This window comes from Saccostrea echinata, unplaced genomic scaffold (assembly GCF_033153115.1).
Source record: "Saccostrea echinata isolate AGI-Se365-2 ecotype Australia unplaced genomic scaffold, CSIRO_AGI_Sech_v1 ptg000009l, whole genome shotgun sequence".
Taxonomy (NCBI): Eukaryota; Metazoa; Mollusca; class Bivalvia; order Ostreida; family Ostreidae; genus Saccostrea; species Saccostrea echinata.
In genome coordinates, this window is record NW_026889758.1 from 48,418,984 (window position 1) to 48,444,913 (window position 25,930).

Sequence of the window (25,930 nt, forward strand, 5' to 3'; positions counted from 1 at the left end):
GGGGGTCCCACGGAATACGGAAAAAAGACCAGAATGGTGCAATTTGATGTAATGAAAATGAAAAAAAGGTTTTATTTTGGTTTGCTATTTATATTACGTTTTTACACATGTATTCTGGTCTAAGTAATTGTTTGCCGTAGAAATTTTCTGTGAAGTTGGAAGACATCCATGATTGTCATTTGACCAGTCAATATAGTAATTCATTATACCCATATACCATATATAATAATCACTAGTAAAATAGAATCTGATTGGCCGAGACAGTCACGTGACCGTCGTGCACGTGTTTGCTCTGCAATAAAACTTCGTGTTTCACGATTATGACGTCACATGCGGCGAATAGAATTATCATGACCACGTGCACTTAACAATATTAAGAAATTTTAATCCTAGACAATTCACCCCTTTCAGGCCCGTAGGAAGCAATTTCACTTTTGGGGGGCACCACACCAAAGTAATTTACGACAAAAAAGTGATATTGACAAAACCATTAGTAAAAGATAATTGCATAAGTATGTGCATGCATTGAGGTGCACGACATGTACATCAATCTCATTAGTTTCCCAGAAAACCCCTCACCTTTAATTTTAAGTTTTGTTTTGCTTTTTTTTTTTGGGGGGGGGGGGTTAAGGATTATTTTTCACCTTTTCTTGTTTATTTCTTTATCATTTTGTTATCAATCATTATCATTTCTGAGTCATGAGGTACTTAGTATTCGGTAAACTTTCCAAATATCGCCAGTCTGTGTTCACTTTCACTTACGAACTCCTCAACTATTTTTTCGGGATCCAGTTCATCTGTCTCATTTTTATGAACATGCAATAAAAGCAAATTGTTTGTTCGTATTTGGCTCATTGTTGATCTCAGTGATGTTTTCTATCTTTTCAAGGCGCTGAATGAGCGCTCACTGGTAGCGTTAGTTGCAGGAAGTACCAAAATTAGTTTGAGAATTTTGAGGATCTCGGCAAACAGACTTTTTTCATTTGAATGTCTGAAAAATTCAACCAAACTTGGTATATCTGGCATTATGTCTTTTGGTAAAGCAGTCTTCAGCATTAAAAGCTGGCAGTGAAGATCCTTTGGCTTCAAATCTGTATCATATAGGGTCGTGACAAAATTGAATTCTTCTTCAAACGTTTGACCTTTGCAAGCCTTAATTACGAGGTTTTCAAGATTTACATAAGCTTTGTAACCTGGTTGGTCAAATCTAGACTTTACGCCAGCTAAAAGCAGATCTAATGCCTCGTAGAAATCTTTCCTATACATATCTGCACACGACGAAAAATTATGTGCTGCTGTCCCATCATCAAGTTTACGAGGAATTTTGCGTTTTCTAGGAAGAACCGGATCACCGATGTTCATCTGTTTTGCTTTTTCAACAACTTCCTCGTAAAACTGAGTGAAGACTGTCTCATCTCGAAGACTTTGCAAAGCACTCATTGTCGTTGATGCCATTTTTTGACCATCACTCGCTGAGAGATTTGGAGCCTGCAGAGCCCTTGCCAAATTATCACTATAACGTAAAAGTTTTTCACTCAGTAAACACCCAAAGAAGAAATCAAACCTGCGCATATAAGCAGCCACTCCCCTAATTCTGTTTCTCATTTCTACCTCACGCACGTATTGGAGGCTTTCATCCCAAACATTTCTTAAAATTTCATAGTTTGAAAAAATGCTCAAAAATGTGTCGGCCTTTATTGTCCATCTTGTGGGACACAAAACCCTTATTCCCGCTGACGTTTTCTCTAGATTTTGGGCATTTTTTAATGTATTGAAAATCATCTCCCTTCTTGGAGATTCTTTAATCAACTTTGTTATATCCTTCGCAATGTCCAGGGTGTCTCGAAGCAACTTACATCCCTTAATAGAATCACTGCAAGCTAGGTTAAGAGCATGACCATAACAGTGTATGTAAAGGGCTCTGGGTTCAAGTGCATGAATTTGTGTTGCAACACCTGTCTTTGAACCAGCCATAGAAGCAGCCATGTCATAACACTGGCCTCGTACTTTGCTGATAGGCAGATCGAACCTCAAGAGGGCATCTTTAATTGCTAGGGTTATTGAATTAGCCCCAATGTCAGGAAGACAGTACATCCCTAATAAATCTTCATGAGCGGTGAAATTTTGATCTACCCATCGAATGCATAAAACAAGTTGCTCTTTGTTCGAAATGTCTCGTGTTTCGTCTGCCATGATTGAAAAGAATTCAGACGATTTGATGAAGGCAACAATTTGTCGTAAAACCTGCAACCCCATGACCTGCAATATTTCATTTTGTATATCTGGAGCAACGTACTTATTTGTCTTGCGTTGAAGCCATTCCTGAAGCTGGGGATCGCGTTTAGCCTCAAGCATGAGAAGTTGATTAAAGTTTGAGTTTTTCTCGTCTTTGTCACCCCGAAGAGCAATTCCTTGTCGAGCAAGAAACTTCAAAATGTTTGTGATTTTTAGCAAATTCTCTCTGTTAGACTTCTTCTCGACTTCGTGTGTCTTTGAAAGAGATTCTCCAACATCTTTAACCTCCTTCTTTATCGTAAACTCCCTTTCCATTGCCTCTTTATGACAATCACTTTTCTCATGTGCGGCGAATTTTGTGGTTGCTTTTTTCCAGTTTTTAAAACCTCTATATATGAAAGCTTTTTCTTTCTTGTGACAACTGAGAGTCTTCTTCTGAAATGATTTTATGCAAGAAAAACAGAATACAACATCTTTGTTAACTACATAATGTAACCAAGACCACCGATCAAACCAGGAGGCATTGAAAGATCTCATCTTTTTACCAAACCTTTTTGCTGGAAAGAAAATATTCCGTGGCTGATTTGGGGTACTACCAATCTCGGGTGTATGCCATTTTTCATGTACAACCTGGGTCTTTTGAACTGGTATTTCTGACATATCATCTTCTGATGAAGAAGAATCGAAAAAGGAAGCAACCTCAACATGTTTGTCCGTTTCTTTCTTTGCAGTTTCCCCCAATTTACCTGTTTCAATAGACTCCTCATTTGTGTTAGACTCAAAGAATGGGGAAGGACTATTTTGTGATTGTTTTGGTTCAAATGAGCGATGAGGTTCAGAATCCTCAAAGAATAACCTAGAACGCTTTGAAAGAGGTTCCTTATACTTGTGAATACAGGCAACAAAATGATTAGGTGTCCAACCATCTATTTTTGTAGCAATTGTGTGAGTCCACATGATGTGGATAGCATCCTGATTTTCTTCAGCATCAGCACGGTCAAGAGGAACAATAAGCTGATTATGATCTTTTCTGTTTACACCAGGGTTTTGCACCTCGGGGAATATTGACATGATTGGTTTCTGCAAAACGTTAGAAGCGACGAATATATGTAAAAGGCTTGAATAGTAACCGTTCTGGGTTGTTTTTATTGTTTCCTTTTGTAATGAAGCAACCAAATCACCAGTAATTAAGCAATCTTCTGACAGGGAACTTTCAAAGATATATTGAATTGAACTTTTGTTTGTGGACATGGTCACAAAAGTGTTTTCATTTGTGTAGCGCTTCAGGTTTGAAACAAGTTCAAACACAATTCGTACCCTCATTTCCTTAAAATTGTCCTCATGTCCAAACACAAAAAGAGAGAGAGTTCTGAATAAACAATTCCCATCACCATATACCTGAATCGGGACAAGCTCAGAAGGAGCATCATTTGGATAAATCTCTGAGGAAACAACATCTTTTCGAATATTCGAAGTTGGGATATTAGGTATGGTTGTTGGAAGGGGACATTTCTTAAAACTTTGCCCTTTGAGTCTAACAACAAAATTTAGTGCTCCCCATCCCTTTTTTCCCGCATTCCTTGCTTCTTCGTGCACTTTTTCGAAAAATGCCTTTCTTTCATCCGTATGGGCATACATTGTGAAATATGATCAAAGTTGAAACTGTGCGGAAGGTTGATCTTACACTGATATGATAGTGTCTACTCTTGGACCAAGAATGAAACAGATCTAGACAGCCTGAGACTTTACAAGCTTTGAAAAAGTTGTTACAAGTCATGACCTACGTCACTGGGGGTGTGTTACGTCACTGATAGATCATACTTCACACATTGTCGGTTTACCTTTACCATAAAAACAGTGAGGATAAAAAAGTCAACAATTCATCATATTAGCTTTACAAAAAGATTTTAAATATATACAAACGTTGAACTGGTATTAGGGCAGTTGGGTATAGACATTTTTGTATCAAGACGAAGTTTCTACGAACAAGCTATGTAATGAATTATTAGACCTTGCAATTTGGTCAAGGTCACACATATAAGATACCTTTTGATTAACAACTTAAGGTCATATCCGAAATATCCTTGACTTTCACTCATAGTGCCGGGTACTAAGCTTGACAAACGAACAGTCACTACATATGTAATACCTTTTATGTTTGACACCAGACGCGGTGCTGGGAAAGAGAATCGAACTATGACCTCATGATTACGACCTTTTGGATGATGCCCTAAGAAATGTTAAGGCACTAAGTGCTTTTCATAATAATTTTTTAATTTAAGCTAAAGGACAGTCACGCTGACTGCCTCTCAGTCTCATTGATTTAAATGAACTTTCTGCTTAAAAATAATTATACATTACACTATATGTTAATTTTACTATGTGATTTTTTTATGAAAAAATATTGGGGGGGGGGCACGGCCCCCCCCCGTGCCCCCCCCGGTTCCTACGACCATGCCTTTATAGTGCTTATATACTGTGGAATCGTCCTTTTTGAATACTTTGTTTTATACCTTTCCTAATAAAACAGAAATTATATCCCGTAAAGAATTTTTGTATCATTGTTGAATAAGTAAAATGCAATTTGCTGAGAACATTTTTTTCGCATTTAACATCAAACAAAATAATTGTTTCGCGTTCTGGTCATTTTCCCCTTAACCGTACTGCAGTATAAATATTTAATTTTAAAAAAATTGGGTAAAATGATGTGTAGGCTACAGCCTTTTTTCCTATATGGAATATACGCCACTGCTTTCTATTGCAAGTTTATTTTCACTTAACCTAATTCTACTAAGAGAGGATCTCTCGGATCTTATTTTTAAAACGTGCTAATTTCAGCGATCTTTTATTTTTATTGTAATGAGGGTATTCACATAATTTACCACCCTGAAACCAAGCGCCTATGGATGAGGCCTAATGTCATGTCACGGCCAATTTTACATAGACTTCCAAGTCAAAATGGGACACGTCAATTTGTACGCGTAATTTCTGTCAATACATCGGAAAATCAAGTCTAAAATTAGACGATGAAAACAGAGGTCATATCTAAATTTATCCACAATACGTCACACTTCCGTGTTTATATGTTGTGGTGCAATATACCCGGATCGACAAGAGTATCAAATACATTATATATATATATACGAAAATCTTTAGTCTAAACTCAGTCTGACCAGACAGAGGGAATAGAAAACATGGCTTCAAGCATTCAGTATCAGAAAGGAGAAAGACCGGAGCTGGCAAAACATGACAGCTCTGTCCTGGACCTGGCGTTCGCTATGGACTGTACAGGTAGTCTTTTATAGTTTTATTTGCTTTCAGGGTTTATTTGCTTGCTGGGTTATTCGGAGTCCGTATATTATTATTTGTATAAGAACATGTTCGTAAAAATAGGATGTTAAAAATTCTTTGAAAATAGAAATAAAAAAAGTTTATAAATATTTTGTATTCCAAGAAAACACTAAATTGATTCACATAAACTGTGATGTCATTCACATATTACACAGCTGTTACATGCGGACAGTGAATACAACTCAACCTTCTCTCTCTCTCATACACCGATTTTTCTGTATTTATTAATTACATGACAAAGTCACACAGGTCAGTTTATAGATTTTTTTCTAGAGTGTATGTGTGAATTGCAGGAGAAATGATAGTGCTTGGAATACTGCAAGACAGAGGCATGAACATGACAAGATCTGTTTTATCATAATGCTAGTAATATTATCATTTTTGACGTATCAGTGATATAAAAATTGTACATATATAACTTGATTTACCAGAAACACAACACATTATATATTACCTTTACTTGATATAATAACAGCAATGTGAAAATCTATTTAATTCACATTGTACCAGTCATACTAGTTAATTGTTATGTAATTTTATTATTCAAATACACATTCATTGTATTTTATATAATTTATCTTAATTTGCTGTATTTCCCACTTATTATTTTTTACCTCATTTTTCTCATAAAACCGGTAATAATTTACAACATTTTTCCCCCCACTTTTTTTCTGCTTAATTTCCAATCACTTTTGTTATATGAACCTGTAACTTTATGATGTAGTATTATGTATAATTTAAATGAACCATGTTCAAATCAAACCAGTCATACTAGTTAGCATTCCAGTCTGTTGAAGGAATATCGGTATATATATATATATATAAATGTTTATGTGGTTTATTTAAAATCATCACAATTATACATGTAGACGCATCTTGTTGGACGACAGTAATGAGGAAGGTAGAACATATTTTTTTGTATAGCTCACCTGATCTGAAAGTTCAAGTGAGCTTTTCTGATCACCCATTGTCCTGCGTCCGTCCGTTCTTCTGTAAACTTTTCACATTTTCGACTTCTTCCCAAGAACCACTGGGCCAATTTCAACCAAAGTTGGCATAAAACATCTTTAGGTAGAGGGGATTCTAAATTTTTCAGATGAAGGACCAAACCCCCTTCCAAGTGGAGATAATAAAGAAAAGGCAAAAATTGGATGAAGTCATTAAAAAATCTTCTTTTCAAGAACCACTGGACCAGAAAAGATGAAACTTAGTTGTAAGCTTTTTGAGGTGGTGTTGTTTAAATTATGACAACCCCCGGTTAGGATGGGACCACAACAGGAAATCAAAGTTTTACACTGTCAAAATATATCTGAAAGATCTTTAAAAATATTCTTCTCAAGAACCACTGGGCCAAAAAGATGAAATTTACGTGAAAGCTTCCTGAGGTAATATTAAGGTAAAATCTTTAAAAAATTTCTAAAGAATCACTGTACCAGAAACAATGAAACGTAAGTCAGTCATTCTTCAAAAACACGACAGAATTTGTTATGTCGCTTACAAATTTATCATTGTAATATCTTTACTATAAATTTAAAGAACGATTTTAACTCTAAGACTTAACATACACACATGCATGGTTTTGTAAATATTTATCGATATATATGCAGTTAAAGTTTTGATATAACATACCGGTAATGTAATGTTGAAACACGTATTCACTGCAAATCTTACTGTCGCTTCATTTATTTACAAGTTTCATTATGAAATTTTCAGCCGTAAATGCGTTCCGAATAGATTGCAATGGATGTTTAAAAAAGTTTTTTATCCTATATAAAAAGAAATCAAACCACTTCTCGCAAAGAAATGCATGGATCTTCATTGTAAAAATGACTCATTTCGGGGATTATTTCCCTTAAGAAAAATGTGCCCACAGCCGTCGCCCACTTAAATTTTTGGATATGTTTTGTAGAATCCTTTAAAAAAAATCACATTTATCAAAATCTTTGTGGGCGATGCATGTGCTCTATATTATTTTATAGAAAATTCTACTGAAAATTGATGTCTTCTGCTACTTTTTAAGAAAATACGGGAAAATGTACAAGTTGCTAAAAATCGATTAACTTCCGAAACGATTTTGTTTTAAATTTTAAACACAGAATGTAGATTTCAAAAAGAACTGAAACTTATCTGGAAGTGACCACAGAACCTAATATCATCGATTCGGTTGCTATAGTCAGCTATTTTAGACTATTACATTTTCGACATAACAAAATGAATTAGACAAAAACAGTTGTCTCTCTTAAAAATTTTAACTTCCGTAACGGTAATTCAGGAAAGTTTTTGCATTAAAGGTATAAAAAATTCTATTATTTTTGGAGCCAAATGCTTCACACTTTTGTTAAATATTCTAAAACAAACTTTGATTTTAACTATTGCCGAGAATTTTAACTTTTATTGCTGTGAATTAACTTCCGTAACGATTAACTTCCGTAACGATATTTTCCCGAAATTTTACCTTTATTTCGGATTCATGCGAGACTTCATAAATCACACTTTAGCGTTCTATACTGACCATCAGAAACGAAAAGTTGGTCAATTTCAGCTTTATTTAGAAAATAATAAGACTTGATTAAGCACTAACTTCCGTAACATTACCTTAAAATCAGTGGTATATTGAAATTGTTGTAAAAAGTAAAAGATATCAAGTTCACTGATATGTTTTTTTGAGAATTATGATATTTATTTTGCTATTTGAAACAATTATTTTTTTTTTCATGTTTTATACCCTGTATTGGTCCATTTATCTTAGAATGACTGAAGTGAGAGCACCCTTATAGGTAGTGCAGATTCTGCATTATCATGGCCCCGGTGGGGCCACAATAGGGGATAAAGTTTTACATTGGAATACTAGTATGTACATTAAGAAAAGAAAAAAAATCTATTCATGAATTACAATAGAACCATTATTTTGCAAACATTCCCAAGTTGTGTTGATTCATTTATTTTTTTTTTTTTCAAAATTATGGACCCCGGGATTATAGTTGGCTAAAATCAGGATCAAATTTTACATTGCATGCATGTACACAAGAAAAGAATTTTCTTATCAATCAAGTCAATAGCTCCAAGGCCATGTTAGTCATATTGATACTGAGGCATTCCCATGTTGTGTAAATTCAGAGATTCCTTACAGTTAGGGTGGGTAGATTTAGGATGGGGCATAATATGGGTCACAATTTTTCATTGGAATGTAAAAATCTTGAAAAATCTGCTGAAGAACAGCAGAGCTAAAGTTACTCAGGTGAGTGTTGTGGCCCATGGGCCTCTTGCTTTTTCATTGTTCGATTTTAAAGAAAGTGAAATTAATTTTCGAAAGATACATGATAATTTTAAGTGCTAGCTTTTCTCTCCAGTCTGTTGAGAATAGTAACAAGGTGATGTTTGAATGAAGAAATAAAACTTCATGTACGAGTTACATTTATATTTGTACGGAATTAACTACTCCAGTCAGAACGCCTGCAAAATGAAAATTCATTTTTAATCGGTCACCAGATCTTACAATTCACTGGCTCTGAAATTGTTTTTTTTCTTTAAAAAAAGCAAGAAAACAAACCAAACCAAAACAAAACAAAAACAAACAAATAAACAAAACAAAACAATCGAAGATTGATTAAGGTTCATGCATGTCCCATAGCTGTAGTCACGGCTAAAACGATTTGCGAACGTATAGTTTACGTATGATATAGTGATACTCTTAGGATCATTTTTCTTATAAGAACAAACACAAGTTAGAACATTAAAAAGTTCTTCACTAATAAATATTTTCTGATTATTTATTTCCGACAGGTAGCATGTCTTCTTACATAAACAGTGCCAGAGACAACATTAGGAAGATAGTGGAGGAAATCGTAGCAGGCGAGAAGAGTGATGTTCGTCTGGCTTTGGTGGAATACCGTGATCATCCTCCACAAGACACTTCATTTGTAACGCGAGTCCATGATTTCACTCCATCTGTATCGACAATGAAGAAATGGCTGGACGCTTGTAGCGCCAGCGGTGGCGGTGATACTCCGGAAGCTGTGGCAGACGCTTTGCATGATGTACTCAAACTCAGTTGGCGGGAAAATGCCACAAAAATATGTGTGTTAATATCTGATGCCCCGCCCCATGGTTTGAATCCAAGTGGGGACCACTTTCCGGAAGGATGCCCAGCAGGGCTTGATCCTATGGTTACAGTGCGGGAACTTGCGGAAAAGGGTGTTACTCTGTACTCCGTAGGCTGTGAGCCAGCGATAAATCAATATAGAGATTTCTTTATGGCGCTGGTTTACATTACAGGTGGACAATACGTTCCTCTGGCCGGAAGCAAAATGCTCGCACAGGTTATCGTTGGTGGCGCGAAAGAAGAAATGTCCCTCGAAAAATGGATGGAAGATGTGAATGAGGAGATTAAGAAAGAAATGGACGCTGGTAGAGAGATTGATGACGAAGAGATGTCTCGTGTGGTTCATGCAAAATTGGCATCTAAAGGAGCTGTTGCTCATCAGTTAATGCAAAATAAAGCGTCATTGAAACACGAAAGTGAGGAGGTCAGAAAATACTCAGAAATCACCAATATGGCAGACATACGCAAAAACTATAAAATGGCCGCATATGCTCCGTCAATGGCTCGAAGCGAAGATGTATACGAATGTGAAGAAAGTGGACATACTATAGCACAAGCGAAGAGGATGGTACAAAAATCGAAAGCCCGGATGATGAAAAAATTTTGAAGAAAACCCTGCCATAAATGTAGAACTTTGTATCTTTGTTAGAAATGAAGCTCGGTGATATTAATCATGTATATGACGATTAAAATACATGTACATGCATTTTGTAACCCTTGCACTTGCATTTAATGCCAATATACATGTATGCATTCCTATATCTGTAGCTGATAACAGCTTTTTTTTAATTGATATTGTACTTTTCATTCAATTTTTTTTTAGAATGTCATATTTTGAAAACTGTGTACATATACATGCATGAGAATGAAGAACGAAAATATATACTACATGTATATGTTGAGACGGTTTTTTGGCCAAACAACAAAAATTCCTCGCTTTTTCATACGAATCCCAGTTTTGGTTCAGACATTGTAATACTAGTGTTCAAAGTACTTGTACATTTCTTGCATTATCAAACAATATTAAAAAAAAAAGGCATATCAATCATTTAAATACTGTTGTGACAATAAAAACAAAACGTCCATCCTTTGTTGGTTCTTACGGCTGTCCCATTCGCATGGCTGATCCAAGTTGGATCTGAACTAAAACAATGATTGCACACTCTAAATTTCCTTTTCCTTGCCAAGATAATTTTGGGTCCCAAATACAATAGAGTCTTATAGCTCACCTGAGCCAAGTGAGCTTTTCTGATCAAAATGTGTTCATTTCACATTTTCATTGCCACTGCCACCACTTGTCAGATAACTTTGTCTGCTTGTCAGATCATTATGTCAACTTGCTAGATAATTATGTTTACTTGTCAGATCTCTTTCTCGACTTGTCATTTATTCACGTGTTTTAAAATTCAACGTGAAAATTTGCCCATGCCCAGTTTGTGCCTTCCATTAGACATATTTTTTGACAAGATCTGAGAAGTCATAATTATCTGACAAGTCGACATAAATGTACCACAAGTCAAAATATTTATCTGACAAGTTGACAAAACATCTGACAAGTTGACATCATTATCTGACAAGTCGACTTAACATCTGACAAGTCAATTTGTCTGAAAATTGTCGACTTGTCAGATAATTATGTTGACTTGTCAGAAAATTATATCCACTTGTCAGATATTACGATGTCAAGTAGATTTAAGTTAGTGGCATTAACAAGCTTTAATATCAAGATACCGAGTTCCTAGTCATGACAATTATTTTCTGATAAGTCAACATAAATATCTGACAAGTTGACATAAGACCTGACAAGTCGACATAACATCTGACAAGTGGTGGCAGAAATATGCCACCATAATATGTGGAATTAATCTTTAAAAATCTTCCCAAGAAGAGCAAATCCATGATTAGTCATATTAATATGGAAGCATTCTCAGGTAGTGTAGATTCAAGTTTGTTCAAATCATGGCCCCCTCCCCCTCCCCGGATTTATCTAGAAATGCAAACTTTGAGACTTGCTTCGGATACAGAATCTTACATTTTCCGGATGATTAAACAGTAAAAGTATTTGGAGCAAGTTTCTTCCCAAGTAACTAAAAATCCTACTCAGACCAAACTAGCATAAATGTTGCATCGAGGGATGCACGCTACCAGAACGTTCGTTTGGTGTGAGACCTTGCCTTAAATACTAACTATAGACGACAAAGGCCAACTAATTGCTAAATTGTATGACAAACGAGATGATTTCAGTTTTTCCATTGTCAACTTTCCTTATTTATATAGTAATATCCTGCTATCACTTGCGTGTCTGAGTACGATCAATTTTTAAACCGAGATAGGCTACTGATAGATAAGTTGATGTTACAGGAATTTCAACAACCTCGTTTAAAGTCAACATTTCGTAAATTCTATGGTCTTTATAATGACCGTGTTAACAAATATAACTTATCATCGGGTCGTTTTTGGCTGACGTGTTTCATACCAATAGTTAGGTCTTTGGTTTCCAAAATATTTTTAACTTGCTTATAGGCTGTACATTTGTCAGGGTGGAATGATACTTAGTCTTTTAACTTTTCTAGCGTTAAACTTCAAAACCTTCTCACAAGTTTTATCAATTGGAAAGGGAAGTAACTCCTGGAATTTATGCTTTCAGACAGATTTGATTAAAATTGGCCATAATAATTTTCTTTCTTTTTCTACTCTCTGTAAAAGCTTAATAATTGTGTGTATAATGATTTATGGATGACTACAAACAAGCAAGTATGGATAATCCAGGTATATAATAAGGTAAATTATTAGGTCACCTGAATCTGCTACCTGTTTTTTTTTTCCTTCGTGACCATCTATTAACTTAAGAACATTTTCAGCTTCTTTTCAGGAAAGACTGTGAATCAATTTTGGTATATAGCATCTAATGATCTATTAGCATTGGGTAAGGAGAAAAAAATTGTGAATTTATGGTCTCTGTCCCCCTGGGGTTTGAGGAAATACATGTAGGCCAAAAACCATCAATGCTTACCTCAAAAATCATATGCCTGAACATATTATAATATTGATGGTTAATATAGTGTATGTTTTCTTTACACTTGAGCTTCAAAGAGAACAGCAACATGAACTCCATAATGATTATAAAGTCTTCACAAAACTATGGAGCTAACGTATTCATAGCCTGAGAAACTTATGATACTCATGTGACAGTCAAAGACGATGGACCTCATGTTAAAAGTATTCCTCTTATTTACTACATTTATTTTTTCACACAATTTCGTATATACATGTATATAATAATATAAATTAATTTTTTTAATGTAAAACACTATTTAATATGATAATAACTTTAAGACCAGCTACAAGTATTTCAGAAAGTTACACAAAATACATGTACCAATTATATTAAAAACCACAATCTGTCATAAAATTAACACGCATCAGTTCTATTTTCTCTGTTCTTATTTAGTACATGGACCATGGATTCATTGCAAAATGTTACATTTTCATGGTGATAGAAAGGTTCAGCATCTTTGTACCATTTTATGGCATCAAATTCTGGAAAAAAGAACTTGATTTCTTGCAATGCATTGTCCGGTGAATCTGAGCCATGACAAACGTTTCTTGTGTCTGTCAGTCCAAACAATCCTCTAATTGAATGAGGGTCTGAATGAATAGTCCTGAACACTTTTGTGGGGCCCATAAGTTTTCTCCAGTGGGCAATAGCATTTTCACGGGCCAAGATATGAGCCCATATGTGCCCACTTGACATGAAATTCACCAAGCGGTTATGGAAAAATTTGCCATGGTGTTCCTTGTAGAATTCTTCAGCATCAGTTCGAGTCAAATGTAAATGTTTAGAAGCTACAAAGAAGAATCCATTTTCTTTGATTATTTCATGAATATCCTCAACAATATGAGGACGGGAGGTTACGTCAGGCTTGAGAATCGCTAGAGTTAACTCGAGCTTTGGTCGTTTTGTTGTATAGCATCTTTGCACACATCTCAAATTGGGTCTGGCAGCAATATGTAATATTTTAGCTACATATTTTGCAAATATGCCTGTCATCCTTTTCTGAGGAGTGGGTCTGAAAAAGAGAGAAATATTTTTATGCCATATTCTAGATTACAAAAGAAAAATATACAATAACATGTTCAAATCCTTTAATCATATTTGTTTTCGAATCTAGAAATATTAAAATCTGGTAAATAAAATGACAAATGCTTCTATTAACAATGATTAAACGCTAGACTTGGATGATTCAACGTACCAATACAGATTAACAGCTGTCTTGCAGATCTTGATCAGTTGATAATACTGCTCACTGCTAAAGTTGCAAAGAATATCTCTAACTCTGTAGATCTATACCAAGACGCATACGTGTCATGTTAATAACTGCCGGAGTGTTTATAACATTATATTAGAAAACCTTAAAAAGGAACTCCTGCTGTTTAGAATTTCAATCATCCTCCTCAATGTCGCACATGTCAGACGAATCGAAAGTAGACATCCCAAAATGGTGAAGGTCAACTCGAACATAAATATATTCGTATTTGCGGGGATTGGAGGGGGGTAGTGGTGGTACCGTTTTATGTTCTCAAAACTCAGTTTTGAAAATTACTGTTACATATATTACACTACTTTTTTGTTTTTCCCCAGTTACTTTTTTTTAGTCCGCGTGTGTTCTCTATCTGTAGCTTAGTCCGAAATATCTGACGTTTTCCAGGCTTTTTTCACGATTTTGATATTTTACGTGCCAGGAAAACGTCAGAACCGGCACCATTACAAAAACTGGAAATTCGCCGCCTCCAACTGGAGGCGGCATTCTCGGGTTGATTTTCGATACTTGCGAACCGAATTAAATGCTGAATTCACAACTTATATATCAATAGTACAATGCCTTTAGTACTCACCAACATCGTTTATATGGATTTGTTTGTGAAATATACAATCAGGTGAAAACATTTTATCAGAGGGTCGAGTTTTCTTTTCATTTCGTGCATTTTAAATTCTTGCAAGACCAAATCGAAATGTGGAGTGATATTTTCTTTTCATCGATATTGGTGAGTACAAGAAGCATTGTGGTACTGATAAAGACTAAATAGTAAGTTCGGCATTTAATTCAGTTCGCAAGTATCGAAAATCAGCTCCGGTAGGAAACGGTAAAATTTCCATTTTTCGTAATGGCGCCGGTTCTGTACGAAAGCCCATTGAGCTCATTTTCGTAGATAAAAAAAATATATTTTTCGCGTTATAACGCGAAACTTTCGCGAATAAACGCGAAACTTTCGCGAATAAACGCGTTACTTTTGCGTTATAACGCGAAACTTTCGCGAATAAACGCGTAACTTTCGCGTTATAACGCGAAACTTTCCCTGTAAAACAGAGACATTTGCATAAGTCTACAGTTTGTTTTACTTTTTAATGATCTAGTTTATTCATTACAGTGAAAAACGAAACACTATTTTGAACTTGGATTATCACGAGCTGAAATTTTATGTTTTCTCGTCATTGAATGTGCCTTTCCTCTTTCTAAATCTTTTTTGCCGTCACATTTTGTCTTTCTCAATGCTGTTCAATACAAGTGTTGAAGCGTATAGTAGAGGAGCGAAAATACAAGTCTAATTTTAATTAGATTGAACACTCTATATAGAATTTGAAATAAAAGATCTCAGAAAATTGACAACAATGAGGTAAATTTGTATTTCACGGAACAATTGTGTCACATCACATGAGTAACCTAATGTGAAAATTGGATGACAAATATTCGTATCAAATATTTCATCTCCGATAGACTCACTGAAGAAATACAACATTGTATTTTAAGGTTGCACCATTTGGTCATACCATTACTTACGAAAACATTGACAATTTATTCAAAGAAAGCAACGAGTTGAGATCTTCCTTAGAAAAAAAAATTAGTCTACAGAATTTCTTGGATTCAACAAGGAAAAAACAAGAAAATCTTTAAAGGAATATTCATTTAATTAATTAGTAGGGTTTTGAGATTAAATGCAAAATCAACACTAATCTATCCATTTCTCGCATCAATTCTCTTTTACATCTTCTGAAGAAATGTCATTTATAAATTCATAGAAGTCCCCCTCTGCGTTCATGTTTTTTATCTGTCAGTCAAGATCACAGGTTCCTGAGTAACATGACTATATATGTATAATTATAACGCGAAAGTTACGCGTTTATTAGCGAAAGTTACGCGTTATAACGGGAAAAATATATTTTTGTTACCTACAAAAATGAGCTCAATGGGCTTTCGTAGTTCTGACGTTTTCCTGGCACGCAAAATCTCAAAATCGTGAAAAAAGCCTGGAAAACGTCAGATATTTTGGACTATAGCTGTATAGCTAAGTAACCTTTTTTTTAGGGATGTCAAAACAACTAAATCAAGTATGTGATGCGAACATTAATGAACCTAATGTCAAAATTTTATGAGACATTCATAAACTTTTTTTAGATAGTTAATATGGTTTGATTTCCAACCCAACTTGCTGACGTCATTATGATTTTCAATATTACTTCTTGTTCAGAAAAATATTTACCTAGGCGATCTGAACACACTTTTAATGGCGATATCACTAAATGGTAATAAATCTAAACTGCGCCTACAACTGAACAGAACCACATACTAACCAGGAATTCGAATAAAAGTGCAAACATCAGGGACGTAGCATTGTTTTTGAAAGGGGGGGGCAGCCAGAGAGAAAAATTTCAGCTTACCTGAAAGAACTTGACAAGCAAAAAAAAAAAAAAAAAAAGAAAGAAAGAAAATTTGTCTTAACTCAAAGGAGAGGGGGGGGGGTTATCTTCTTTCAGTACCAAATTTTATCCATTTCATACACCGCCACATTACCTTTATTTGACTATACTGCACAAAAAGTGGGGGGGACGACCTTTCGATGAACATTTTCAATAATAAGAAAATTATGTTTGAAAAAAAGGGGCAGCCCCCCCCCCCTCTCCCCGATGCTACGTGCCTGATCATTTGATGAAGCAAAATTTGAGAGGGGGATAGGGAATGTAGGTAATTCTCATCATTCATGCAACACGGAACCAATGCCGTAATTTTTAATCTTCACATATCCTAGAGGGGGGGGGGGGGTGTTGTTGTGTGACAGGAGAGGAGACAAATGCGACGGACCAGACCGGGATTCGAACCCTGGCCCCCTATTTCTCCAGTCAGGTGCTCTACCAGTTGAGCTATCTGGCCACCGGCGATCAAACCCGTCTTCCTCATTCCACATTTCTCCCTCCTTAATGGTCTTCGCCCCCGAAGACACCAACCCAGGCTCTTCCCTGGCAGGTCTTTCACCTGTCACTTCCAGGGCATGGCGCGGCACCAAATGTAACCGTGTCATGCCCTGGAAACAGGAGAGAAGAAAAATGCGACGGTCACCAGACCGGGATTCGATTCGAATCCGGGCCCCCTGAATCTCCAGTCAGGTTGCTCTACCAACTGAGTAGTCCGAAATATCTGACGTTTTACAGGCATTTTTCTTGATTTTGAAATTTGAAGTGCCAGGAAAAATTCTCGATTTTAATATTTGACGTGTCAGGAAAATATCAGAATCACGAAAAAAAATGCCTGGAAAACGTCAGATATTGCATACTACCAACTGAGCTATCTGGCCACCGGCGATCGAACCTGTCTGACTGCCACAGCTGTACAGACGTATGGTCGATGGTATCTAACAAATATAAAACCGAATACTAATTTTCCACCATACTAAAATGATGTTAAACGAGTCATAAAACATACGTCTAGAAGCATTTCTGCAATAGCTGCAGAACTGTATATCTCCGAAAAAAAAATGGACGGACCCTTTTATTCGGAAAGCTACAGTTCTGCAGCTACAAATTCTGTAAATGAAATTTACACTTATTGCCTGACGCCACGTGCGTCAGGCAGTATAAGGATTAATATTTCAGGGATCCGAAACTAAGCGATCATTCTTAATGAACTAGATTTTGTGCAAGCTGATTTACATCGGAATTTGTTACCTGCATTTAAACAAATACAGTGAGCAGAAGAAAGAATCACATAACTTGTGCAAAATGATGATGTGTTTAATTCCTTCAATTTTTTTGCATGCACATGTTTATTCTTTGCGATTCTTTGTACAGACATGTCCGTGTAACATTTTTTCTGCGTTTCTAAACTACTGGATCAGTCCATTTGGCTTCTATGAAAGGGGTGACACAATTATTTCGTACCAAATGTCACATGTAAATTATCTTCGCGCCTTTTTCTTGGGTCGTTCTATTGAATGGGTGTGATAACTTCTATGGAAATAAATAAAGTTTATTCTTTTAACATGATTCTTAAGCTCCAGATTTTTTTTATTAACAGTAAATTTTATCTCATTTTTTTTGAGAACACATTGTATATGGACAGGCAACACTAAAACAATGGATTTGCTGATTATTCTTACTATTTACCCAATAAGTGGACTAGTCTAATCATAAACAAACTCCGGCCCTCCACCTAGTAAATGGGACATCCCTCTTTGATTCAGTCTGTTTTCCACCTAGCCTTTTTTTCAACATTACATATATCAATAATGTACGTTACAAGGTTAGGTTTTTAAAAATGCTTAGAAAGTCATGACGCGAGTAGCATCTTATTTCATGCTTTGTGATGAACAAGGGTTTCCTTTTAATACAGTGACAATAGTGTAGTCAGTAGCCGTAGCGGAATGGGCTTCACTCCCGTAAGGTTCTAAGTAAAGAATCGGCAAAATAAAGAAGACATAATGATCTGTACTGGTTTTCATTTCATAAAAAAGCACGTTATTATATAAATATGAGAAAGGTCCTGAAATCGATTGAAAAGAAAAACTAAACAATTTCAAAACTGTATATAAAGATGTATTTTAAACTCATTTATAATACATGTATATAGTAAGACCATCATCGTGTGAGTTTTGTCCAGGGGGGGGGGGTATTAGTATTTTGTTTTGCGCTAGTTATAAAGTGTACAGGTCATTTACTTGGATTTCTAGAGCAGCATTGAAGCATTTTTGTCTCAAACACTTCAAGACAACTTTCTCAGTTAAAAGTGTTCATAATTTACTTCGTCGTCGAGAACGACGGAAAACAGACCAGTCTATAAATAGAGGCCGTCATCACTGACCAGGGAGTGTGCATGAAGAAGCGCGCCCTCTAGTAAGAGAGTACATGTAATATGAATTTCTTTAAAAAGAATCATCTAACTATTTTTTCCTCAGAATTATCAGTGGCGGATCCAGGAATTTCATAACGGGAGGGCGCAGTAGAAGGCAGGGGGTCTGGGGGGCTGTGGGTCTAGGGCAAAGCCCTGATGGGGGTTCGGGGGCGAAGCCCCCGGAAGCTGTCGAATTCTTACAAATAAGAGGTGTTTTTTCCTTGATTTTAGGATAATGAACATGTAAGTTCTGCATACAAAAAATTCAAACGGGGGGGGGGGGGGCACGCCCGGCGCGCCGATGCTGGATCTGCCTTTGATTATAATCTACGCTAGCGCACTTGCAGTTTCATGCCAAGGTAACTAGTCAGCCCGTGGGCTAACTAATAAATGACCAAAATAGTGGCATATCTTAGATATTCGTTAATCTGTAGTATTTGGTTATGACATTTAAGAAAGTCAATTGTACATCTTGTGTAATGAAGTATCGCAACTATGTCGCTCCTTGATGACGGAAACATTTAGCACCTCTCTTGCATATACGTTCCATAGATATTGATTGATTAGTCAGGCAAGCTTTTTGAAAAGCTATTACTTGTCAATATTACGTTCACCTTACAGCAAGTGTCACTGTGGACTCTGAACATGTTACAATAACCTTGACCATTGAAATATTGATAGAGGTCGTTATGCTCAGTCTGTGTAAGTACAATCAAAGAAGCGGACAGGATAAATGCGAGAAAGGAGAAGAAAGGGCCAATAAAGGGGGTACATAAATTAAAGATAAAATGGAGATAACTAAGGAGAGAAAAAAGAACCTTAAGAGGAGGAAAGCGGGAGGGGGTAAGATAGGAGAAGGGAGTTACATTTTATGTCCAATTCACTCCATTCAAAAGGAGGGCGTTCCAAAACTCAGTTACGGTCATCTCAATGATGGTATAATCCTAAATACATGTAAATAAAAATAAATAAGCAAAAGTAAATAAGTGCAAATACTAAACATTATTTCATGCCTTTTTGCCAAACATGAGCTCCGACTGCTTTTGAACTCGAATATTTACTGAACAAATTCTGCGACTTTAACTAATTCAAGCTGTCAAATATAATTGATTCCACCTCAGAATGCATTATCTACTCATACATGGACGTAGGAACGGGGGGGGGCAAGGGGATGGGGGCGTGCTTCTTGTGCCCCCTCAATAATATCGTCTGATGAACTTTTTTTGCCTGTCAAGGAATTTTTGCTTGGTAGTGTCCTCAAACTGAAAATGTTTGGTTGCCCCCCCCCCCTTTGAAATTGTTTCCTACGGGCCTGTCATACTGTTTAATAGGTACTCCAATATTTATGAGGTTAAAGTTGTAGGCATAGAGACAGACAGACCCAAAACAAAATAAGTACACTAAAACAATCTTTGATGCATAAAAAATGAATCTTGACAAGGTCTAATCTGTTCCAGGCTTAATTCAAATCAAACGCAAATTATAGTACAATGTATTTTGAACACACTATTTCACATCAACAACATTATTTGATTTAAAACAATACAATCTATTACGTTTTACTGAGATTTTTAGGGTCATAGCTCCATGATTAATATACAGGTAACTCTTGATGGCTCGAACTTCGATCTCTCGAAGTTCTTGATCGCTCGAAGTGAGTCTCCGGTCCCGAATTTTTCCACTATATAACTAAGCAAATTTACTCTTGATTTCTCGAACTCTTGATCTCTCGAAACCCTTGATCCCTCGAAGTCAAAATGCAGTTCCGCTATGCATATTCTATTAGAATTTACCCTCGATACCTCGAAGTGGCTATGTGTATACAAGATTATATACGCAGTACAGTTAAGGCAACATTTTCTATAAAAAGGCACCAAAAACGAGACACTTAAAGTTCAACCGTCTTATTTTTTAGCATGAAACTCTATCTGAAATATCTTAATGGCTTTATGAAGAGTTTGTCCATCGCTTTTCACATCGGTATTTTTTGTCATCATGTGACCCTCTAAAGTCACGTGAGCTCCGATTTTAGGTCAAAATATGAAATGTCAAATTTAACCAAAAAGTGCAAGGGCAAGGCAAACAATATTTGAACTGCACAAGGTTTCATTGTGTCCCTTGGTATCTATCCTATCGAAAAACTGATGCTCATTCAGTCAGATTTCTGAGATATTTAAGTTATCCATTAAAAACAAACACCAGTATTCAAAAATAGGGTATTTTTCATCATTTAATCGGAAATTTTAAATTGCCTAATGAATTACAAAGAAATGAGTATCACTTTTTAAAAACTATACAGTAAAATAAAGAATTTAAAATAAAAACCTACCTCTTGGGTTGTCGCCTTGCCCTTGCACTTTTTGCTTAAAAATTGAAATCTTAACACATTCATTCTAAATATAGTTTTCAAACGCATCACTGACCCAACATGGGAGATAACTCTGTGGTACTTAGTAGAGTTTGTGTACCTCGCAAATTTTAAACAAATACCTACGGACTGCGCTGGGCTTTATTTCACTAAATCAAAACGGTATGCATAAAAAATCTTTGACTTAATTTTGTTTTGTATATCTTCGTTCTTTTATACGCTACACAAGACGTATTTGACACCTACCGCATTTCCTCCGTTCGCCTAAAATTTGCCGCAACATCCATCATGCAAATAAATTGGAAAATGCCCGTGGTTAAAAATATTGAAAGATTCAGTCATTTGTAATAAAAATAAAAAATAGACAGCCCCTATTTATCATTAAACATTCATTCTTCCTCAGTAGACACACAGAAAAAAATATCTCCAACAGAACTTAGTAGTTTTTTTTTTTTTTTTTTTTTTTTTTTTTTTTTTTTTTTTCATATGTGATTATTTTAGTTATCAAACCTTCAACTGTTTATGGATTCTACACTACGTTAAAAGTTTTAAGAACAGAAGGAAGGGATTGGGGTGCTTACTCCTGTATTTAATAACCTGTTTTCCTTTCTACAGATCTAAACCCCCCCCCCCCCCCCTCACCAGTTTGCCTCTGGCTCCTTTGATACCATATACTTACTGGCATGTTAAAAATAAATTATTAAACAGTGTTTACATCAGGTTTTACTTATTTGGGTATTGTAGCACAAATCATATCAGCGTAGGGGGGGGGGGGGCTTTAGTCTCATGTTTTTGAGTAATTATCAGTCAATGCGCAAACAAGATAATCATATAAAAACTTTGTAATACAGAACAAGTGAACACAATATACATGCTGAAATTTAGATCTTGTTGTACCCCAAAACACAGACAGGCGCATACCAGAATGGAAGTGAAATGTACGCAGAGAACGGCTGGGGTCCGCTTTGAGACCCCCAGTGGGTCCAGATGAGGGCCCAGGGGCGAAGTCCCTGGAAGCTCATGGTTTTTACCAAATATTTCTTTCAAAATCATGCCATTTCGATTTTCTTTAGAAAATACAAGACATAGTAATATTGTGTTTAACACAAAGTTAAATACTTCCGTGCAAATTTATTGAATATTTTTTTAAAAGATATATTGGTATCATCTTTCGGCAGCAAATATAATTAATAATTTCAATTTTTAATAAAAATAATATTTCAAATCATATTCTAGTGGATCACTGCATTCAACGGTTGATATTTTCTCAAAGATCTTAAAATAAATTATCAATGTGTTGTAGAAGAATTACAAATTAATGAATGTTTTATTTGGTTTGGCAATGATTTAATAAAACATTACAATTTTTTTTTATTTTTATAAAGACATAGTAATATAGAATTTGAATTTGAATCGAAACAGTATGAGATAAAATAATTTGAAACAGAAATATTTGCTGGATGGTATTGATATTTTTTCTCTTCTCACAAATCTCTCCCTCCCCCCTCCCCCCCCCCCATTTTTTTAAATTTGTAAACGATGTGCACGCACCTGCATATTTGCGTATAAGCAGCTACGCGCCTGTCAGAATACATGCAAGTAAAGATACTCAAATCTTAACAGCCTTCAAACTTTCACTCCATTGTACTGTTAAAAATTCAATGTATTAGTTATCTAGAAAATTTATTTAATTAAAAACAGCCTTTCAAATTCAAAGACAAGCTGTAAAGGGATTTCTGAGCAGGTGCAAATATTTCAAATAGTCCACAATTCAAACAGTCCTTCTGGATGAAATCCATTCTGAAAACAAAATGAAATACCATTATGGAAGGTTCATTGGTGTTTTAAAAAAGTGATACTCAAAACAATGCATTGAGTAACATGGAAAGCATATACATGACTCTACTGTTTTTATTATCAAAACATTTCAATAATCTTGCTAGGAATATGTATGGTTTAGAGCTTATACATGTATGGAGCATACTACCCTTTTATTTTATTGGTGGAAACACTTGCTGCCTGAATGAATTGTTCAAATTGTTTGGGAGTAGCTACAACACAATATATATGTAATGAGTGAAAAACATAATAATTACTTTTGTAGAATGAAATGACATTGCATTGTACAAAACAAACCATGCTATACTATATTTTCTGAAATTCATAAAATAAATGGAAACAAATTAAACTTTTGATACAAAACTTTTCTGGGAAATTGAAACCTATGACAATTGCAAAAGTAGAATTGGTAGCTATACTTAATTTAAGTAAAAAAAAATCAATATACTAGAGATAACATTTAATTCTTTCACCTATACAACATTTTAAAAAAAATATTTAACACTGGCATACTATAAAATTAATGTGAAATGCTTTAGTGTGATCATACCCAGTGGAGAAATTGATGCATCTATTTTGATAGTTCTAGCTGATGTAAATGTTAGTTTTAACCAGTTCTGTGATAGCTACAATGACAAAAGAATTATACATATAAACAGTACATAAATACATGTATATACATATCAGACTGACTTAATGTACATGTAGTCAGACAAATGAAAATTCAAACATTTTATCTTCATTAATGTAGAAATTCTACAAATTTACAGCCTAGTGATATAGATAGTAAAAGTTCTATGATGAATTTAAAATATGAAGCACTGGTAAAAACTGAAATCTTAAAATTCACATATTTTTGATTGCCAGAGGTAAAAATTAAAATTTATAGGGTCTTATACTCTTGTATGTACAGTGCACATACATTGTACACTGTGCAGTTTGACTTCACAAATACACTGTAAGTGTGACTGCATCTAAATTATACTATTTGATATCATGACGTGCTGTGCTTATATTATGTTACATGTTTGTACATGTACATGTATGTACAAAGGACAACATCATTGCATATTTAAAAGTGTGCAACTTTCATAATGTGTGTGTTTTTGTGTATGTGTGTGCTTGGGGGTGGGGTGGGGGTACACACAGGACACTGCATTGCAGTTTGTGACGGACTGTAACAATACATCTTATTGTACATGTTCAAGGTTATTTTACATCGATGTAAAGAATAGTATGTCTACATGTTAATACCTATGCACATACACACCTTAATGAACAGAAAGGGACCTAGGGAGATAGTGCGGATCGTCTCAGTTTTCCATGATTTCCCGAAATAACGTCATCATCTTCTCATCAAAAAGATAAACAAGGCCCAGGTCTCTTATTTTATCCCTATTCTCTTTAAAGATTGCCTGATTGTTGCATTTATCCACTGCATATCTCAGCTGCTGTCGCCAGGTTTTTAGATGTAAACAACATTCCGTGTCACCGAGTGCAAGCGCTTGGCTGAAGCCGAATGCAGCCAAACGACACAACAAAAAGAGAATTATTTCGAAGACGTGTTGTTACTATATAAGAGAAAATCACTAATGTTTATTTATTTAAACCTGAAAATACAGACATTCATTATAAATTCTCGCAATCATCATTAAATAGCTTTTTTGAGCTCTATTTCCTTATATGGATCTATCAAGGCGGAGCAACTGTCATGACGTCAAACCTCATTATGACCTCATTACCATATTATCTTCATGTGTAGCCTTAACTGTACTGCGTAATTAGCACCTTTACCTGGACATTTAAATGGCCCCAGGCAGAAGACGCGGGTCTCGAGGAACAGGATGTTTATTCAGGTGACACTTATGCTGCAAGGTGATAATTGATTTATAATGAATCATGTTTTGCCTATATGCTATTAAAATAATTATCATCGACTGTCTTACGATAATTTAGAGACGCAGTGTCATTGAAAAGTAGTAATTTATTAAAAGACAAAACACTAACTTAATTTTTATTTCGAGTCAGTGTCAAAGTTAAACGAAATATGAAAAAAGCAGAAACAGCCTCAACTTCGTTCAGTGATCATGTTTGGAATAGTCAATGCTATGTACGACGCTGTAGAATGTCGTTTTCATGTAACGAATGCGTAGTATGATGTCCGTATTACAAAGAATAAATAAATATACATGATATGACGATATACATTTTTTGCTTTACTCAGTTTAATGAAATATTCATCTGAATTACGAAAATATATCGTTGTTTTATAAAAACCACGTGTAAAAGGTTAGCACTGCATGAAAATCATTACATCCGGTAAGACTAATTTTAAAACCTGTCAACAAACCCGGAAAATTCCGGACTCTTGAAAACTCGAACTCTTGATTTCTCGAAGTTTTTCCTCGGTCCCGCGGACTTCGAGGTTTCGAGAGTTACCTGTAAAATATTTCACCACTTCAAAAGGTGATAACACGGTTTTGCGATGAAATCATTTTTCCTTCTATAAATATCATTTATAACAATGAGAACTCTCAGACTTGCAGCAATGGAGTAAATTATTAATTACTTATCAGGAACAACTCATTTTACTTTTCTTGTAAATACATTTGTACAATTTTTTTCCAAGTTCAGTTGAACTTTGATATCTCCAACATCGTTATCTTGAATACCATACATGTATATACATGTATATCGAAGTGAGTTGAGAGTCCCTACCAGTTTTTCTTTTTGTATTTTAACTTCAATATCTCGAAATCATGTATATCTCAAAAGTATTTTTCTTGGTGCCATCCAGTTTGTGATACATGTAACGAGGTTTGGCTGTAGTTCTAAACACATCTATGAAGATGGAAGGCAGTATTAGATAGAAAC

General features: G+C 35.3%; 3 protein-coding genes and 1 long non-coding RNA gene across 4 annotated transcripts; 1 reads left to right on the forward strand and 3 right to left on the reverse strand.

Moving 5' to 3' along the window:
• Positions 1-876: 876 nt before the first annotated feature.
• Positions 877-3,873, reverse strand: LOC133182821 (zinc finger MYM-type protein 1-like). Its single transcript, XM_061317666.1, has one exon. It carries the CDS (start codon positions 3,871-3,873, stop codon positions 877-879), a length of 2,997 nt encoding a protein of 998 aa, XP_061173650.1.
• Positions 3,874-5,398: 1,525 nt separating this feature from the next.
• LOC133183860 (uncharacterized) lies at positions 5,399-10,773 on the forward strand. The gene is made up of 2 exons (XM_061318757.1): positions 5,399-5,526; positions 9,370-10,773. The coding sequence occupies exons 1-2, from the start codon at positions 5,430-5,432 to the stop codon at positions 10,293-10,295; spliced, it is 1,023 nt and encodes a 340-aa protein (XP_061174741.1). The 5' UTR covers positions 5,399-5,429; the 3' UTR covers positions 10,296-10,773.
• Positions 10,774-12,964: 2,191 nt separating this feature from the next.
• LOC133183861 (nucleoside diphosphate kinase 6-like) lies at positions 12,965-14,160 on the reverse strand. Its single transcript, XM_061318758.1, has 2 exons — positions 13,942-14,160; positions 12,965-13,758 (listed from the first exon to the last, which is right to left on the reverse strand). Exon 2 carries the CDS (start codon positions 13,737-13,739, stop codon positions 13,101-13,103), a length of 639 nt encoding a protein of 212 aa, XP_061174742.1. The 5' UTR covers positions 13,740-13,758; positions 13,942-14,160; the 3' UTR covers positions 12,965-13,100.
• A 9,059-nt stretch (positions 14,161-23,219) lies between these two features.
• On the reverse strand, positions 23,220-24,498 carry LOC133183862 (uncharacterized). Its single transcript, XR_009720749.1, has 3 exons — positions 24,327-24,498; positions 23,607-23,682; positions 23,220-23,268 (listed from the first exon to the last, which is right to left on the reverse strand). It is a non-coding gene; the product is annotated as an uncharacterized LOC133183862 (long non-coding RNA).
• Between the last annotated feature and the right edge of the window lie 1,432 nt (positions 24,499-25,930).

Excerpts from the sequence above, each read along its gene's own strand:
- LOC133183860 (XM_061318757.1), top strand. The coding sequence starts at position 5,430 with ATGGCTTCAAGCATTCAGTATCAGAAAGGAGAAAGACCGGAGCTGGCA. Across the intron at positions 5,527-9,369 it reads GTTCGCTATGGACTGTACAG|GTAGCATGTCTTCTTACATA; the intron begins GTAGTCTTTTAT and ends TATTTCCGACAG.
- LOC133183861 (XM_061318758.1), bottom strand. The coding sequence starts at position 13,739 with ATGACAGGCATATTTGCAAAATATGTAGCTAAAATATTACATATTGCT.
- LOC133182821 (XM_061317666.1), bottom strand. The coding sequence starts at position 3,873 with ATGTATGCCCATACGGATGAAAGAAAGGCATTTTTCGAAAAAGTGCAC.